The 17,927-nt window shown below is 40.1% G+C and overlaps 2 protein-coding genes across 3 annotated transcripts; one reads left to right on the forward strand and one right to left on the reverse strand.

Annotated features, from left to right (window-relative positions):
- The first annotated feature begins 3,515 nt into the window (after window positions 1-3,515).
- LOC105165906 (squamosa promoter-binding-like protein 14) lies at window positions 3,516-11,108 on the forward strand. 2 transcript variants are annotated; one of them, XM_088882598.1, is made up of 11 exons: window positions 3,516-4,019; window positions 4,432-5,089; window positions 6,980-7,161; window positions 7,423-8,246; window positions 8,381-8,455; window positions 8,549-8,656; window positions 8,757-8,874; window positions 9,024-9,159; window positions 9,240-9,387; window positions 9,463-10,062; window positions 10,263-11,108. In XM_088882598.1, exons 2-11 carry the CDS (start codon window positions 4,479-4,481, stop codon window positions 10,692-10,694), a joined length of 3,234 nt encoding a protein of 1,077 aa, XP_088738724.1. In that variant the 5' UTR covers window positions 3,516-4,019; window positions 4,432-4,478; the 3' UTR covers window positions 10,695-11,108. The 2 variants fall into 2 exon arrangements, with proteins under 2 accessions (XP_088738724.1, XP_011083361.2); XM_011085059.3 differs by having other exon boundaries at window positions 3,517-4,019; window positions 9,243-9,387.
- Window positions 11,109-13,979: 2,871 nt separating this feature from the next.
- LOC105165922 (uncharacterized) lies at window positions 13,980-16,847 on the reverse strand. Its single transcript, XM_088882364.1, has 3 exons — window positions 15,687-16,847; window positions 15,165-15,407; window positions 13,980-14,612 (listed from the first exon to the last, which is right to left on the reverse strand). The coding sequence occupies exons 1-3, from the start codon at window positions 16,845-16,847 to the stop codon at window positions 13,980-13,982; spliced, it is 2,037 nt and encodes a 678-aa protein (XP_088738490.1).
- Window positions 16,848-17,927: the final 1,080 nt, after the last annotated feature.

Raw genomic sequence — 17,927 nt, forward strand, 5'->3', positions numbered from 1 at the left:
GCTTCTCCGAACAGTATGTCAGCAAAACTCCCTAATGAACACACACCCCACTTCGTAATTAGCCAATAACGTGGTGATGACAAGAGCGCCATTGTGGGAGCTCTTGGGACCTGAATATTCCGCGGTTGGGGTTGTTCTCTCCACCGTTAAGGATGAGTTAATAAGCCCTTGGACGTCCTCCATGTTAATATACTAGGCTACGCGAGCTAGGAGAGTATCGAACTTCGAAACAAGGTTCTTGGCCAGGGATTTGAAAAAGTCACCATCTACGAGTCCTTGCAAGAAGGCGCTGGCCCTCACTTCTTGTGTGGCGGAGGGCACTTCTAAGGCGCGGTTTTAAACCTTTGCAAGTACTCCCTCAAAGACTTGTTGTCCTATTGGCGTATGGCGAAAAGGCTGAGCTTCATTTTCTGAAGCTTCTGGGTGCTGGAGAAATTGATGCAGAAACAGGGATCTGAACTCATGGAAGCTTCCTATTGCTTCGACGGGCAACTGGTTAAACTATTGTTGTGTGGCCTTGCCGAAGATGGTGACAAAAACTCAACACTTAATCCCATCCTTGTACCTGTGCAAGAGGGTTGCGTTCTCAAAATGCGAAAGGAGTTCTTGAGGGTCAGTTGACTCATCCTATTCAGCAACAGCAAGGGCACAACAGTTTACAGGGAGCTCGTCTGCCATCGCTGCGTCTATGAAGGGGACACCTTGCTATTCTTCTCCTAAAACTCCTGCTATCTGGTGCTGGACGTCCTGGAGGTCTTTTTGAAAGCACCCCAACCAAGCCAGCCATTATTGGGGAACTTCTTGGGTGTATCGCCATTAGCGGAGCCTTGGTTACGGCGATGTCTCCTTCTGGTGGGCTTCCTTCTACTCCTCCTTGAGGGATGCCTGCTTCTACCACAAGGGCTGAGCAGGCAGGTACTAGTACCGCCATTTGCTCCCAAATGGCCGTTGCTACTACTTGTTGAATTCCGTCCAGCAAAGGCTGGGGAGAGTTCTCCTAGTGTAGTATCTGAAGAGGTACTTCGCCCTTGGAAGGTCAACCAATGGGTCCACAATCCTGGGGGTTAGCATCAGAGCAGGCAAAGTTGGAGTAGACCCTCCTATTTGTGCTAGGAAGGTTCCCACAACAACCTGCAAAAGCTGATTGTTGCTGGGTGCCTCCACGACTTTCTGCTTGTTAGCGGGATTAATCGGGGTTTCCATAGTAACTCATGCCTTTCACTCAATTTTCCACAAACGACGCCAATTGATGCGTTTAATTATAGCACGGTCCGAAGTTCTTGGATCTTGATGTTGGATCTGGGCTAATTGAGTGAAAGAACTTAAGAAAAAGGATATGCAAAACAACACATTAGCACTCCGATGCTTAAGTTAGTTTCAAATTTAAGAATAAATAAATGTAGAGATAAATTATAACAAGAAACTGTAATAGAAATAAGAATTTCCGGTAGCAAGAACATGAGTTGAAAGAGAGAGAGATCTGAAGAGAGTTTTCAGATTATTGAAGGAAGAAGTCTGTTGAGGGGTGCCGCCCATATTTATATAAGAAGAGTCCCTCTTTGCAGAGACTTTGGAGAGAGCTGCGTATTCGAGAAGGAAGGCCGGATTCTGGTAGATTAGGTCTCAGCTTATCCGCTCCAAAGAGAAAGGAGAGAAAGGATGACAATAGAACAACGAGAAGCATATCTTGCAAAAAGACGCCATCTTTACCACATCCGAAGAACTAACAATACTGTTCCAACTGTTGTCGATGTTAATGCATATGAGACAACATCGAGACATACTGAAACATTACATATTGAAGGTGTCTATAATTTTACCTTAATGTTATGATTCTTTTTAAGTGACAATTTACTTTATACAGCTTACTTACAAATCAGTTACACATTGTTCATTTCAAAAAACATGAACAGATGAACCCTCTCAAACATGCTATTTTATCAAATTTCATATAATAGTTTCTCATGTAAATTAACTTGCTTGATCAATACAAATATTTTTTTTCACTCATTTGACAAGGAACCAAAGAATAGTCTCTCTTGCTCACTCAATACCTATACCCATAACTATAATTGATGCTATCAAACAATTAACTGAAAATACAATAAATGTTCTGCCTCATTACAGCTAATGGAAATGTTTCACTTCGTCAAATTTCAGTACCAAACTTGCTAATTAATTTGAAACATCAACTTCTTATTAATTCAAAAAAAAATTAATTTTCACATTACATTCGATAAAATTATATGCAAAGGAACCACGTGCAATCATTGCTAGTACTACAAAAACTACGTCTCAAGTGAAAAAAACACAACACTACACTACACTCTACACATCATTATTAAATTATAAAATTCTTCTTTATATATATATAGGAAAATGCATGTAACCTACCTGGGGTATATGCAAAATAACTCTTTATAAAAATAAAAATATCAAATTATCACCTTGTATTTCACAAAATAAAGCAAATTACTCCCTTAAAATGGTGGGTATAATGCACGCACTATTGCGAATTTTTAAGAATAAAATATTAATTATATATAATTACATATTGTTATTTATATATAATTAATATAAATAAATAAGATATTAATATTAATAATATATGAAATATAAAACATTATCCCTATCAGCCCCCACCCCCTACAGTCGGTATCTCCCTATGCCGCCGTTGACCCCCTCCTTCAAGTCCCCTCCCTCCCTCGCGCCTGTTCCTCCCCTTCTCCCTCTGCGCATCCCTCTCCCTCCCCCCCTCCCCTCCCTTCCCCCATCATCGCCTCCCCCATCGCCATAGCCTCCCCTCCCCTTCACGTCGCCACGTCCTCCTCCCTTCTCTGCCATCACCACCCCTGTTCTCTCTCTCTCTCTTTCTATATATATATAATTGTAAAATTATATATAATATATTTTTTATATATATTATATTTATATAATTAAAATTTATATCTATTAAATTTTAATAGTTGATTGAAAATAAACAAAATCAGTGCCCTAGATTTACTAGTTAAATTTAGACCTTAAATTCAATCAAAACTTATAGTTATTAAAAAGAGTATAAATCGAATTTTATAATTAAAAAATTAAAAAAATAAAAAAATAAAGAAAAAAGCGAGTGAATTATGCGAACCGGTGTTGGAAGGTGTAATTCCTCTATTTGTATTTTTCATAGAGGAATAATTTTTGCTATTTTATTTATTACATGAGGTAATTTGTTTTTTTTCAACTATCACAAGGATTTTTGCTTTAAATTCTATATATATATGAAAAAAATAATAAGTAAAAAATTTTCTATAAAAAAATTAAATAGCAAATTATGTTATAGACTCTGAAAAATAAAGTAAAAATCTTTTTATTCATTTCTCATGAAGATCACATTTAACCCTCTGTCTATATATATAGGAATAGGATGATGGGTGTTTTACTAGTTAATAGACAGCTGTCAAATTGGTGTAGCTCAATTTTATGAAAAGAAAACGATTAAATAAGAGGGGGGTTGCGGTAGTAGTGTGCGGAGAGAAGGGCAAAAACTAAATAAGAAATTGAGAAATGAAACTGGAAGTGTGAAACGAAGGAAAAGTTTGTTGAGGAAAGAAAGTAGAAAGTACAGACTACAGAGAGTACAGAGAGAGAGAGAGAGAAGAAAAGTAAAAGATATAATAGTTGTAGTTGAAGTTGTGAGGAGAGAGAAAGAGATATAGGAGAGAGAGAGACTGGGTCTGGGTTTGAGTCCTTCCTTTTCAATTTCTTATTCTACTCCTTTTCTTCTTTCTCCTAGATCTCCCCCAACCCCCTCCTCTCTTTTATCTATGTTTTCTCCTCAGATTTCATCAATTACTTAATCATGTTTTCCCGTTGACAATCCATCCCCTTCTCTATTCTTTTTTGCTTTTCTCGAGGACAACAAGAACAACAACATCACGAATTGGACTGCTTTGCTAAGGAGAACAAATCTGTTTCAAGTTTGTGTTTTTCAGAGAGAGTCCATCCTTTGGAGATGAAATCTCTTCACACATAAGGTCCCTTCTGCTTTTCCTTTTTCATTTCATTGTATTATTTTTTTTAATTTTTGGGGGTGGCTGCTGTGTGGTGGTAATTCATTTGACCTGATGATTTCTGTAATAATTGGACTCCCTGGCATGCTTTTTAATTACTGACAGCAGATTTAAGTTTTGCAAGAATACGGTCAAGGTATAGTACCCAAAATTATGGCTTTTAGTACAAGCCTTTCACGCAAATCCTTTACTTATATCTCTATTCCCTTCCATTTTCTGGTGTTTATGTTATATTTTTTTAGCACTACGCTTTACATTTTGGATACCTGTGTTTAAATCTGCAACTTTTCGAGAGAGGAAAATGTTTGTTTCCTTGTTATTTGTTCTCAAACCGCGTTAGATTCCCCAACTCTCCTCATTTTCCTATGTCCACCAGGTGTTTCTCTTTGCTCTGGGCTTTTGCAAAGTTTTTATATTGAGAAGATGATGGAGGAGGTGGGCGCCCAAGTAGTTGCCCCCACAGTCATCCACCAAACCCTGTCTGGAAGATTTTGTGATTCGTATCCCATGGCAAAGAAACGCGGTCTACCTTTTCATTCCTCAACTTATATTCATCAAAATGCTTCTGATAACTGGAATCCTAAGTCCTGGGATTGGGATAGTTCGAGGTTTGTTGCCAAACCTTTGCAATGTGACGAAATCCATGCGGGAAATGGCACTCAGGTTCTTCCAGGCTTGCCAAGGAGGAATGAGTTACAAAATAATGCTCAAAATCCTAGAAAGCCCGATCATGCTGCAGAAGATAATGAAAATCTTCGACTGAAGCTTGGAGGTGGAGACAGAGCTAGAAGCGATGGCGGCAGTGGTGGCGTAAATTTTGTGGAGCCACAGCCAGTGTCAAGGCCCAACAAAAGAGTACGATCTGGATCGCCCGGTGGTGCTAATTATCCAGTGTGTCAGGTGGATAATTGCAACGAAGATCTGTCTACTGCTAAAGACTATCACCGTCGTCACAAGGTTTGTGAGGTTCACAGCAAAGCTGGTAAGGCCTTAGTGGGGAAACAGATGCAGAGGTTCTGCCAGCAGTGCAGCAGGTTTTGTATATCCAACCTCTTCATTATGAACTCTAAGTGTTTTATTATGTTCTGCTACTGGTTATTGTTGAGTTTTAGCCATGGTTTAAGAGAAGATTATGTCTATGTTGCCACTAGCCATGTTTACATCATCTCGCAGGCTTTTATGTTTTTTCAGTTTACTAGAACTATATTTATGGTATTGTATTATGTTAATGTTGGTTTAACTGCCTTGGTTTAAGAGAAGATTGCATCTAGACTGGCATTAGCCATTTTCAAGAACTTCTGTGTTTTTCTCAGTTTAGTAGAACTGTCAACTGTCAAGACATGTATGGTTACTCTGATTCGATTATTGATTTTTAGAATTATGTAACTTTTAAGATTTTTGTATCTCTTAATAAGTTTTCTGTCTTTTCACTTGTCCTAATCATGGATGAGTTCAGAAACCTGTACCTATGAAGATTTGAAATTTATTTTAATTGGAGGGTTTGCCTTTTTTAATATGATTAACTGTTTCGTAATTGTAATTTCCAAGATATCTCAGATTTAGTTTTTGGCGTCGCTTTTTAATATCCAAATCTATCTGCACTATTTGCAATTTTGAGGACTCTAAATAAGGAAAAACTAAATATATTCTACTCATTTGAAATATAGTTCTTACTTACAACTAATGAGTAGCTCTAGAAATGGATGTCAATTTTAACAAGACAAATATAGAGAGAAAACAAGAAAAAAACTCCATAATAACATTTCAAATTTTGCTATTTATGGAGTGACACCAGTGTCACATTCAACAGTTGTATTAGTGAAATTGTGCACATTAAAACAATTTCCTATTGGAGGTTTAACTTAATAGCCATCCAGAACCTAAATATAATTGTTGAGATGAGCTAGTAATGTAATTTATTTTAATTTTCAACCCAATTTGAAAAGCTAATTAACTTAAATAAATTTTGTTCGGAAATAGGTCATTTAGAAAAATCAAATTACACAGAGGTTAACATTGACCAATTGACTATATACTATATGTGGTCTATAATATATTTGATTAGAAAATTGCACAAATAAAGTCTTACATAGCTTTATTTCATTCTCAATTCTTTGTTTAATCACTTAGTACATTCTTCTCCATCGAATCCAATTGTATTCGTCTATGTATTGCAGTTAGTTAAAGGAGAAGCATTTATCTCTTTGTGTTTAATTGTTATTTCTTATTTTATTTTTCTCGAAGAAGTTCAAACCTGTATGAAAGCCTGGTTTAGATCATTTTTGTTGTGTGAAAATATAGTCAGCAACCATGAAGCAATTATAAATTTGTTCCCTATTAGACTCACTAATATACTTCTTTTCCACTTTGTTTCCTCTCTCTTGAAGAAATGAGATATGGACTCCTTAATTATAGATATAAATTATAAACCAAATATCTATTAGGATCTGGACCCAATTGAAGAGATTGGGCCTAGCCATTTCCAACATTATTTTGGTTCACTTAAGTAGTTTGAAGTTAGAAGCAAAGGATCCAAGAATCTCCTTCATGCTCTGACAACTTACACTATGGATGTATCTTGATTACTCATTTTTTACTGTTATCCTTCAAGTAAAATTGTGTGCAATGTGATGAGTTATTCTTAGCAATATCCATGAAAGTGACTTTTTTTTTTTCTCTTTTTTTTTGGAGGGAGTCGTATAGTTGTTGATAGGGTTATTCTACTCATCAACCATTCTCCCATGCTATTCTAGTCTTGGTTTCATAGAAATATTTATGTCTTCAGAAAGAAGAAACATAAAAAATAAATATGAACGACTCATACTTGTGTGTATATATATATATATATTTATATGTAGAAAATATTTCTTTTCTAATGTACAGTTTGGGCCAGTACTTCAGCATGAGTTTATTCCATTTTCTAGGTTTCACCCCCTCTCAGAATTTGATGAGGGGAAGAGAAGTTGTCGGCGCAGACTTGCTGGTCACAACAGGAGGAGGAGGAAAACTCAGCCAGAAGATAGCACGACACGGTTGTTAGTTCCTGGCAGCAATGACAACAATATTGATATCGTAAAATTATTGGCAGTGTTAACTCGTGCACAAGGTATAAAGTTAGCTAGTATAGGTTCAAGTTCATGTGTCGGCCATAGATGCATCATGTAATTATTACTAGGGAAGATTAAAGCCTTTTTTTGCTTAAAAACATGAAAGGTTTTAGAAAAGAAAGTTCAGTTCATTTTTGATCAGCAAGCTGCAGCACTTATGCTCATGTGTCACCATATAGAAACTCGCACAAACATACTCCAAATTCTCTATTTCACATTAAAATCCACAATTATTTAAATGCTGTTTTGGGTGGTCACAGGGAACATTGAGGACAGGAGTGGCAAGGTCGCACCTTTACCTGATAAAGATCAGATGATACAAATTCTTAGTAAAATAAGTTCATTGCCCTTGCCAGCTGACTTGGCAGCCAGGCTGAAAGGAAGTATTCCCAATCTTATATCCTCTGAAAATCAGAACCAAATGAATGGGAAGGCTTCTTCTCCTGCAACCATGGACTTGCTTGCTATTCTTTCAGCAACCCCAGGAGCACCCTCTTCTGACGCATTTGAAATTCAATCTCAACCAAGCACAGAAGGAAGTGACTCTGAGAAAACCAAGTCATTGTGTGTTGACCAAACTGCATCTCTCAATTTGCAAAGAGGATCTATGATGGAATTTCCTACTGTAGGAGAGAAAACTAGCACAAGTTATGATTCTCCCATGGAAGAAGTAGATTTTCATGTTCAAGAGACATCTCCAAGTTTGCCATTGCAGCTGTTTACTCCCTCACCTGAAGATTATAGGGCAGTGAAGTCGCCATCATACAGAAACTTCTTGTCTTCTGGCAGCAGTAATCCTTTAGAGGAGAGGTCACCTGTGTCTTCACCACCTGTTGTACACAATTTGTTCCCAATGCGAACTTCAAGAGAAGCAATGAAGGATGATCATTTGTCAAATAGTGAAAGTGAAATTGCAAATGTGAAAGCAACCATTAGCAATGAGTGCAGTACATCTCTTCAGCTTTTCAGAGACTCAACGCTAGCTACTGAAAATGGTTCTAATCGAAGTTCTCCATACCGAGCTGGGTATATGTCTTCTTCTGGATCTGATCATTCACCATCCAGCCTGAATTCTGATGCTCGGGTATTCTTGCAAGACTTTTGTCCCATTTTATTTAACAATAATTTTTAATCTTATTTCTGCGTTATCATGTCCTTTTATATTCTGTACCTAGTTTTCATAGTATAATTTGGTTTAAATGTGCTTTCTTCTCCTAGGATCGTAATGGTCGAATAATTTTCAAATTGTTTGACAAGGATCCCAGCCATTTGCCTGGCTCACTGCGGAGTCAGGTCAGTGCAGTGTTGATGCTTTGGTTTCTTTGTTCACGTGATGATTTTTCTTGGCTAATATCTGGGACCTGATTGTATTGCCTCTGTTTGCAGATATACAATTGGCTTTCCAACAGTCCATCAGAAATGGAGAGTTATATTAGGCCTGGTTGTCTAGTTTTATCCCTGTATCTATCAATGCCATCTTTTGTCTGGGATCACGTGAGTGCACTCCTATGAAGTACATATACTTAGCTATGAAGTACGTATGATTACTATAGATTTTGATATACCATATTCTGTGCTTTTTCTGTCTTTGCAGCTTGAAGAAAACCTTCTTAACTATGTGAATGGTTTAGTGAAAGATATTGATGTTGACTTTTGGGGGAATGGAAGATTTTTGGTCCACACAGACAGACAAATGGCTTCCCACAAAGATGGTAATAACTGCTATTTTTATTGTTACTTTTGGGTCCATTAGCTGAACGTTATGCTCATTTTCGTTTTATCATGCTTCTTTGAGGAGCCTAGCTTTATAGTGTCAGGATTCTATGTATTCAATCTTCGTTTTAATGTAATTGGTCATCAGGAAAAATTCGACTCTGCAAATCATGGAGAGCCTTGAGTACAGCAGAACTGATCTCGGTCTCTCCTTTGGCTGTTGTTGGTGGACAAGAGACCTCTCTTCTATTGAGGGGTAGAAATTTGACAGCTCCTGGCACCAAGTATGTGGTTGATGCTTAAATTATCTGAATCTTTTGTGTGTTTGGTTCCCCTTGTCAGGAAATTTTCTTTGTTTGTCAAGCAGGATTCACTGCACGCATGCAGCTGAATATAATATAAAGCAAGTTCCAGTGGCATCGTGTCTAGACACTGCATATGAAGAGATAAGCTTGGATTGCTTTAAGGTCGATGTGGCAGCATCTAGCGTACTCGGTCGCTGTTTCATTGAGGTAGCAATTTATCAAACTATCAATTTCAGAGAGTTGCTTTATGTTTTGGATCATTGTTAACTTTTGTGGTCACAGGTTGAAAACAGTTTTAGAGGGACAAGTTTTCCAGTAATTATTGCAGATAATACCATCTGCGATGAATTGAGACTCCTTGAGCCTGAGATTAATGGAACAGAAGCATGTGATGGTATTCTAGCTGATCATATTCAGAGTACAGGGACGCCCAGGTACAGAGAAGAAGTCCTGCATTTCTTGGATGAACTTGGATGGCTGTTTCAAAGAAAACACAACTCTTCCTTGTTTGGAATTCCAGAGTATAGGCTTACCCGGTTCAAATTCCTTTTTATATTTTCCGTTGAGCATGACTTCTGTGCTGTGGTGAAAACTCTCCTGGAAATTCTGCTAGAACTAAACTTGGGTAGGACTGGATTAGCAAGGGAGTCTTTGGAGATGCTATCAGAGATTCACCTATTGAACAGGGCTGTCAAAAGGAGGTCTAGGAGCATGGTTGATTTGCTCATCCATTACTCTATTGTTGATTCCACTGATACTTCTGAGAAATTTATTTTCTTACCCAATATGGCTGGACCTGGTGGTGTCACACCTTTGCATTTGGCTGCTTGTACATCATCTTCAGATGATATGGTTGATGCTCTGACAAGTGATCCACAGGAGGTACTTCTTTTCATTTTAAAGATTCATCATCTTTTTGGCTCTGAGCTTTGGAAATTTTCTGGCTCTTTTGAGGGGCAAAATTTTTGATGATCTGATTTCAAGGGTTTGTGTGATTTTAATGATGAAGAATGCAAATTAGTTTTTGCTCGTGCGACTCTGCTTGGTTTCTGACCTTTATGGATATTCCTTTCTTTGTGTAGGTGGGCTTACGCAGTTGGAATACTGCTCTTGATGCAAATGGGCTGTCTCCATATGCATATGCCTTAATGAGGAATAACCATACGTACAATGCTCTTGTTGCTAGGAAGCTTGCAGATAGGAATAATTGTCAAGTCTCTGTATCAGTTACCGATGAAGTTGGGCAATTCGCTTTGGAGATGGATAAAGATAAGAGGACTATCTCCCACTTGAATCAAAAGCAAAAATCTTGTTCGAGATGTGCAGTTGTTGCAGCATATGGATACAAACAAAGGTTTCCAGGTTCGCACGGACTGCTTCAGCGTCCTTATATTCATTCAATGCTGCTTGTTGCTGCTGTGTGTGTTTGTGTGTGCGTGTTCCTAAGAGGACACCCATATATCGGTTGCGTTGGCCCATTTGCATGGGAGAACCTGGGCTACGGGGCAAGTTAATATTTACATTTGGTTGGAAATATCAGTTCTACAGGAAAAGGCGACGATGGCTGTTCGACGCCCATAATGTACTCCTCATCAATTATATAATGTTATTCAATTCATTAGTAATTGTAGTTGTAGTAGCAGTATTAGTATTAGTATTGTATTGAATTTGTAATTTTAGGATGACTTTTACTTTCCACACATCTTAGTAGTTGGGCTGCATAATGTTCGTATTCTGTTAAAGAGTGCTTGTCGATTAGGCCGAGTCTTATACTATAATAATAATAATACGTGTAGAGTATACGAAGAAATTAAGGTGGAGTAAGGTTGTCTGGATTGGACTGTGTTGTATCACTCCATTACTTCACCCGCAACTCCTGTATTCACATAATTTGATGAATTCGAGTCAATTAGTTTATTTTTCTACTACTTTATTACTTTATGTCAGTCTGGTGGTATGTTTTGATTCAAGCTTTTTCTTACAAGTTGTTTAATTTGTTATATTTATACATAACAAATAATGTAATCAATCATTCTATAAATGAAAGAGAAAAAGAAAAAAGACTTCAAAAATCCCACTGGCTGTGTGTGTGTGTGTGTGAGAGAGAGAGAGAGAGAGAGAGAGAGAGAGAGAGAGAGGAGATGGGCAAAAAGTACTAGGTAATTGGATTATTGTAAGAGGCTGCAATTAGGAAAGATGTGGAAGATTTTAGAATTGATTGAAATAATTAGATGATGGGAATGGCATGCAAACCTAATTGTTTGTTTTTGTTTAGGGGGTGTGGGGGTTTGCGATATTGCATCCATGAGAGGAAATTGATTGGCATTGGGGTTGGCCTGGCAACCAATTTGTCACGTTCAATCATTACCCACTGTGTGTGTAAATTGTTGATTTTTTTTTTTTTTGGAGTAGAAACGATAAAACCTGTATTAAAAATCAGAAGACAACACGTAAAAGTCTGTACAGCCACTGAATCACCCAACTCACGCTAAATAAGCTCTAAACAAGAAAAATGACTGGACACAACTATTGGTCACCACTGATCTGGGCCCTATGAACTCGAAAACACAGCAACGGCGCATGTATTCCTTGTATACTCTTCGCACTTGGTAGGCAATACCCAACGGAGACAGCCCATTCCCTTCCGTAACTGTCTGCAGCGATTCTCTCCACAACCCCTAGCATACCGTCAAAACCCAGTCACCAACACCCGGGCTTCCCACTCGATACACGCGTAGGAACCAGCTCTGAATAGGCTCCTCCTTTGGAAACAAAATATGGTAAGGAATATTAGAGAGAGCCCATACTTGCCGCGCATAAGAGCAATAGAACAACACATGGGTTGTGGTCTCGTTGGCAGACTGACACAACATACACTTCTCATCGGCCCCCGATGCTCACTTAGCTAAGTTAACCCCCGTGGGTTGTGCTTCATGACATGCTTGCCAACTATAATTACGTACTTAGGGGTGTACAAGTTTTCGAAATATTGTAGGTTTTCAGACTGTGAACTGTATGCCATGGTCATTCTCAGAATTGGGAGAATTCTATGGTTTGTTCTCATTGATTCAAAGAAGAAATCTGGTACAGAGGATATATATACAGAGGCTGCATAACAAAACTTAAAACAAACACTAACAAACTAACAAACTTACAGCTGGAAGAAGCGTAAAATTAACTAATGAAAAAAAACGTGTTTTACAAAAACAGAGAACATAGAAATAAGTGCAGCCAACATAGCTCCAGGTCAGTGCTTAGTTGGCAGCAGACTGAGCATCATCTTCAAGCTGCATCTCTGTTCCTGCTCTGTATTTCTGCATTGCTCTGTAACCTGTAACACACATCATAACACCCCCCCCCTCAAGATGGAGCTTGGGGAGCCAAGCCCAGCTTGACGAAGAGTCGAGAAAAGTCAGAAACAGAAGGAGACTTGGTGAACAAATCTGCAAGCTGATCACGCCCAGGAATATGCGACGGCAAGATGAGACCCAGCTTGAATTGCTCACGAACAAGATGGCAGTCGATGTCGAGTTGTTTGGTACGCTCGTGAAACACCGGGTTCTCAGTGATGTGTATGACAGCCTGATTGTCACACCAAAAAGAGACAGGGGTGCGATATGAGACCTGAAAGGCGCGAAGAAGATACGATAGCCAAAGAAGCTCACAAACGGCAGAGCCCATGCTCCGATACTCAGCCTCGGCAGAGGATCGGGATACCGTGGCTTGTTTTTTTGTCTTCCAAGAGACGAGAGAGGAGCCCAAAAAGACGCAAAAGCCGGTGACAGAGCGACAAGAATCGGAGCAAGAGGCCCAAGAGGCATCAGTAAAAACGGAAGGCTGAAGTGAGTTGCTGGAGGAGAAAAACAGCCCCAAAGAGGAAGTCCCCTTGAGATAACGCAAGACGTACAAGGCTGCATCCCAGTGAGAGGACCGCGGGTGTTGAAGGAATTGAGACAATTGTTGTACGGCGAAGGAGATATCCGGTCGAGTAAAATCGAGGTAAAGAAGACGACCGACCAAACATCGATAAGCAGCAGGATCAGCCAACAAAGAACCAACATCAGCAGAGAACTTGTGTCCCGGGGGAAGAGGTGTGGAGGTAGCTTTGGCATCCGTCATGCAAACATCAGCAAGAATATCAGACAAGTATCTCTGCTGAGTGACAAGAAGACCATGCGTGGAGCGAGCCAACTCGAGGCCTAGAAAATATTTAGCGAAGTCGAGGTCCTTAATGGTGAAAAGAGTGTGGAGATAGTCCTTAAGAGCAGCTACCTCCTCTGCCGAATTTCCTGTTAACAAAATATCATCAACATAAACTGAGAGCGCAATAAAAACAGTAGAAGTTGTTTTCAGAAATAGGCAATGATCATGTGGGCATTGAGAGTAGCCAAACGCCTGCAATTTTTCTGTGAGCTCAATGTTCCATTGCCGGGACGCCTATTTCAAGCCGTAAAGGGAACGAGTCAGGCGGCAAACTTGGCTTGGGGCAGCCAATGTGTAACCATCTGGAGGAGTCATGTACACTTCCTCATCGAGGTGGCCGTGGAGAAAGGCGTTGTTCATGTCGAGCTGCCACAAAGGCCAACCACGAGCCACAGCAACGCCCAAGAAAATCCGCACCGTGGCTGATTTAGCAACCGGTGAAAAACTGTCGAAATAATCTATACCTTCGCCTGGTTGTACCCCTTGGCAACTAGGCGAGCTTTATAGCATTGGACACTTCTGTCGGGGTTGAGTTTCAACTTAAAAATCCAGCGGCATCCAATGGCCTTCTTTCCGGAGGGTAGCGAGCACAAAGATCAGGTATGGTTGCGATCAAGTGCAGCTAGCTCATCATCCATAGCAGCTACCCAGTTGGGATCCAAGCAAGCATTACGATAGCACCTGGGTTCCTGTACAGAAGACAAAGAAGCAACAAACGACATGTGTGCAGTGCAATAATGAGAGGGCAAACAAGTAGAAGAAGAGGCGACGTCACAATAACATACATAGTCATTAAGCCACGTTGGTTTCTGATGAACTCGAAGGGAACGACGTGGGGAAGGGACCGAAGGAGGAACAGGAGCAGACGATGCAGTAGGTGGTGAAATTTCCTGAGGTAGTGTGGCTAAAGGAGGAGGATCGGAGGGGGGAGAGGACTGGAAAGAGTCATCATAATCATCAACTGGAGGAGGTGTGGGATTGTTGACAGAAGTCTCAGAATCAGGGGTGGAATTAGGTAAGGCAAAGGGGAAAGTACTCTCATGGAAGACAACATCACGAGAGCAAAACAAACGGTCAGTGTCTAAGTCGAGGACTTTGTAAGCTTTGTGGGACTGACTGTAACCGAGGAAGACGCATTTGTGAGCACGTGCATCAAATTTGAGCTTGGAAGGTGAGGTGTTGGAAGCGAAGCAAAGGCATCCGAAAACTTTAAGGCTAGAGTAAGAAGGCTGCTTATGGAACAGTACTTCGTAAGGAGACTTCCATTCTAAAATGCGGGTAGGGAGTCTATTGATCAAGTACGTCGCAGCTAGAACTGATTCGCCCCAAAATCTGGAGGGAAGGTTGGCTTGGAAGGACAGAGCTCTTGCCACGTTAAGTATGTGTTTATGTTTACGTTCCACCATGCCGTTTTGTTGAGGAGTGTATGGACAAGAACGTTGGTGGATAATACCAAGAGATTGAAAGAGGGATTGACAAGAATGGCTGGTAAGTTCCGCCCCATTATCCGACCTAATCATCTTAACACTAGACCCAAACTATGTATGAATCATTTTAAAAAAAACTTCCAGCGTATGACACACTTGAGCTTTGTAACGAAGAAGGAAAGTCCAAGTACCCCGGCTAAAATCGTCTACAATTGTCAAGAAATAATTAGAACCATCAAATGTGCGAGTTTGATAAGGACCCCAAAGATCGATATGTAGTAACTCAAAGGTTTGTGTGGTTTTTATTTCTGAAGAAGGAAATGGTAAGCGACTCTGTTTTGCGAGAGGACATACGCCACATGGATCAATTGTATTACTAACACTAACAACACTAGGTAAATGCATTAAAGCAACCAAAGAGGGGTGTCCGAGCCGCCTATGCCATAGTGTAGTATTGCAAGTAGCTGCGACATTACAAGAAGTATCAATGACAGAATTTAAGGATGTTGTGACAGAAGGATCAAAAGATGATTTATCCAGTACATATAGATTGTTGCAGCGCTTCCCTATGGCTATCACTTTGTTAGTCGTCCGGTCCTGTAACACACAACAAGATGAGTGAAACTTTATTTCAAGGTTTGAGTGTGAGCAGAGTTTGGAGACAGATAACAGATTATGATAGAAGTGAGGAACCAAAAATACGTCTGTGAGAGAGAGATTGGAATGTAAAGTCACAGTGCCTTTGTGTGTGACCGGTTGTGAAGTACTATTGGGAAGATAAACAAACGTGGGTTGAGGTGAAGGTAGACAAGACCGAAACATATGTTTATGTGCACACATGTGGTTAGTTGCTCCTGTGTCGACTATCCAAGAAACCAAAGTATTATCATGAATGCTAGAAAGAACACAACTCTTACCAGCAAAATTATCAAGTTGTGTGTGGCTGATTTGCAGTGGATCACCAGGTGTTCGTGCATGAATCCCTTCCTTTTTCATAAGCCGTATCAGTTCTTGCAACAAATTCTCCTGGTTATGTTCTTTAGATCGACTGCAGCCTTTATCATCTGACTGTGCAACATAAGCCTTCACAGCACCTGTTTCTCGCTTTCTTTTCTCCATTAATTCCTTGTACCATTCGGGGGTTCCATGGAGCTTAAAGCACGTGTCCCTCGTGTGTCCCGGACGATCACAGTTGCTGCAGTGTAAGCCTCTTTTGTCTGTATAATTTCTCTGTTGCCTCGGTGTGAATTCCTTCCTGCCCCCTCCCCTCACTTGCATAGCCAAGTTGTCAACGTGTTCTGTCCCTTCCATGCTAACTTCTCTCTGTTTCTCCACCCTTAAAATCATAGAGTACGCCTTGTTCACCGTGGGGATTGGATCCATGACGAGTAATTGATCGCGCAAGTGATCGAATGTCTCACTTAACCCCATAAGAAATTGTATTAGTCGTGTAAAAACTGCTTGATCAGCGGCTGCCTTGAAAGCTCCACAAGTGCAGCCACACGTGCACTGCGATACCGGCATCAGCACGTCTAATTCATCCCATATCATACGCAGCCGCGAGAAGTATTCCACCACTGATTTGTTTCCCTGCATCAAGGATGCAATCTCTCGCTGCAATTGGTACAAGAGAAGTCCATTGCACTCCCCATATCGCTCCTCTAAATCCAACCACAGAGTACGAGCTGATTTTGCATACATAAAACTTCCTACGATTTCTTTTGAAATGCAATTAAGTATCCAAGTCATTACCATACTATCTACCCGTATCCATTGCTCAAAATGAGGATCTGTCACACATGGTTTTGCTGATGTACCATCTATAAATCCTAACTTCATCTTAGCTCGTAGAGCTCTTTTCACCACATAACTCCAAGTCAGATAATTGCTCTTTGTGAGCATCGTGCTCACGAGAATCATACCTGGGTGGTCTGAGCTGTGTAGTTGCAGTGTCTCTGGAATAGAATGTCTCCCAGTCTCTCCAGTCTCCATCTCCAACGGGGTTGAATGTCTGCTTCCTCTGTTCACCTCTGTCATGTTGATTCAAGGTTGTAAAATCAAGGATTCGTATCCAGAGACCTTCAAAAGAAGGCTCTGATACCATGTAGGTTTTCAGAGTGTGAACTGTATGCCATGGTCATTCTCAGAATTGGGAGAATTCTATGGTTTGTTCTCATTGATTCAAAGAAGAAATTTGGTACAGAGGATATATATATACAGAGGATGCATAACAAAACTTAAAACAAACACTACTAACAAACTTACAACTGGAAGAAGCGTAAAACTAACTAATAAAAAAAAACGTGTTTTACAAAAACAGAGAACATAGAAATGGGTGTAGCCAACATAGCTCCAGGTCAGTGGTTAGTTGGCAGCAGAGTGAGCATCATCTTCAAGCTGCATCTCTGTTTCTGCTCTGTATTTCTGCGTTGCTTTGTAATCTGTAACACACATCATAACAAATATAATTCCATTGGATTGATGTGGGAACTGTTAGAAGTTGAGAGCAGCATCTACTAGTTGTTTCTCAATTCAAGGTGATAGGCACTCTGTACTGAAAATTGTCCTTTACTAGTGTAATGCCAAATAAGCGCATCCAGTCTCTCCATATACGTTAAGGGAATACTTTGAATCAGTTATACCTCATCGGCTTCAAACACCTGCCGTATTAAGTCATGCTTCCAGCAGCCCAGAGGAGTGTTAATAAGCTCAGCGAGACACGCCTTCGGTGATAGTAGCCTCAGCACTGATGTAATGCGAAAGTCGGAAGGCTGTGGCACCCATCTGTCCCACCATATGCGCACGTCGTGTCCCAATCGTATTCTCCATTGACATCCTCGTAGTAGCAAATCCCGGGCGCCTGATATACTCCACCAAGTAAACGAAGGTCGTGCCCCTACCCGAGCAGTTAAAAAAGTTCCCTCTAGGAAATACTTGGCTTTGAAAATTTGACTCAGCAAGGCAATAAGTCATGTAATTAATCTCCATCCTTGCTTTGCCAACAATGCCCCATTAAATGCCTCCATTTCCTTAAAACCAAGTCCTCACTCTCCCTCAATTGACATAATCTCGTCTACCCCAACCCAATGAGTTTGGTGTTAACCCTGGTTATGCCAC

This window comes from Sesamum indicum, linkage group LG7 (genome assembly GCF_026168435.1).
Source record: "Sesamum indicum cultivar Baizhima isolate 11 linkage group LG7, ASM2616843v1, whole genome shotgun sequence".
In the NCBI taxonomy this organism is placed as follows: Eukaryota; Viridiplantae; Streptophyta; class Magnoliopsida; order Lamiales; family Pedaliaceae; genus Sesamum; species Sesamum indicum.

Excerpts from the sequence above, each read along its gene's own strand:
- LOC105165922 (XM_088882364.1), bottom strand. The coding sequence starts at position 16,847 with ATGACAGAGGTGAACAGAGGAAGCAGACATTCAACCCCGTTGGAGATG. Across the intron at positions 15,408-15,686 it reads GCATTCATGATAATACTTTG|GACCGGACGACTAACAAAGT; the intron begins GTTTCTTGGATA and ends TGTGTGTTACAG. Across the intron at positions 14,613-15,164 it reads ATACAATTGATCCATGTGGC|CCTTCTTACTCTAGCCTTAA; the intron begins GTATGTCCTCTC and ends TTCCATAAGCAG.
- LOC105165906 (XM_088882598.1), top strand. The coding sequence starts at position 4,479 with ATGATGGAGGAGGTGGGCGCCCAAGTAGTTGCCCCCACAGTCATCCAC. Across the intron at positions 9,160-9,239 it reads TTGACAGCTCCTGGCACCAA|CAGGATTCACTGCACGCATG; the intron begins GTATGTGGTTGA and ends TTGTTTGTCAAG. Across the intron at positions 9,388-9,462 it reads TCGGTCGCTGTTTCATTGAG|GTTGAAAACAGTTTTAGAGG; the intron begins GTAGCAATTTAT and ends TTGTGGTCACAG.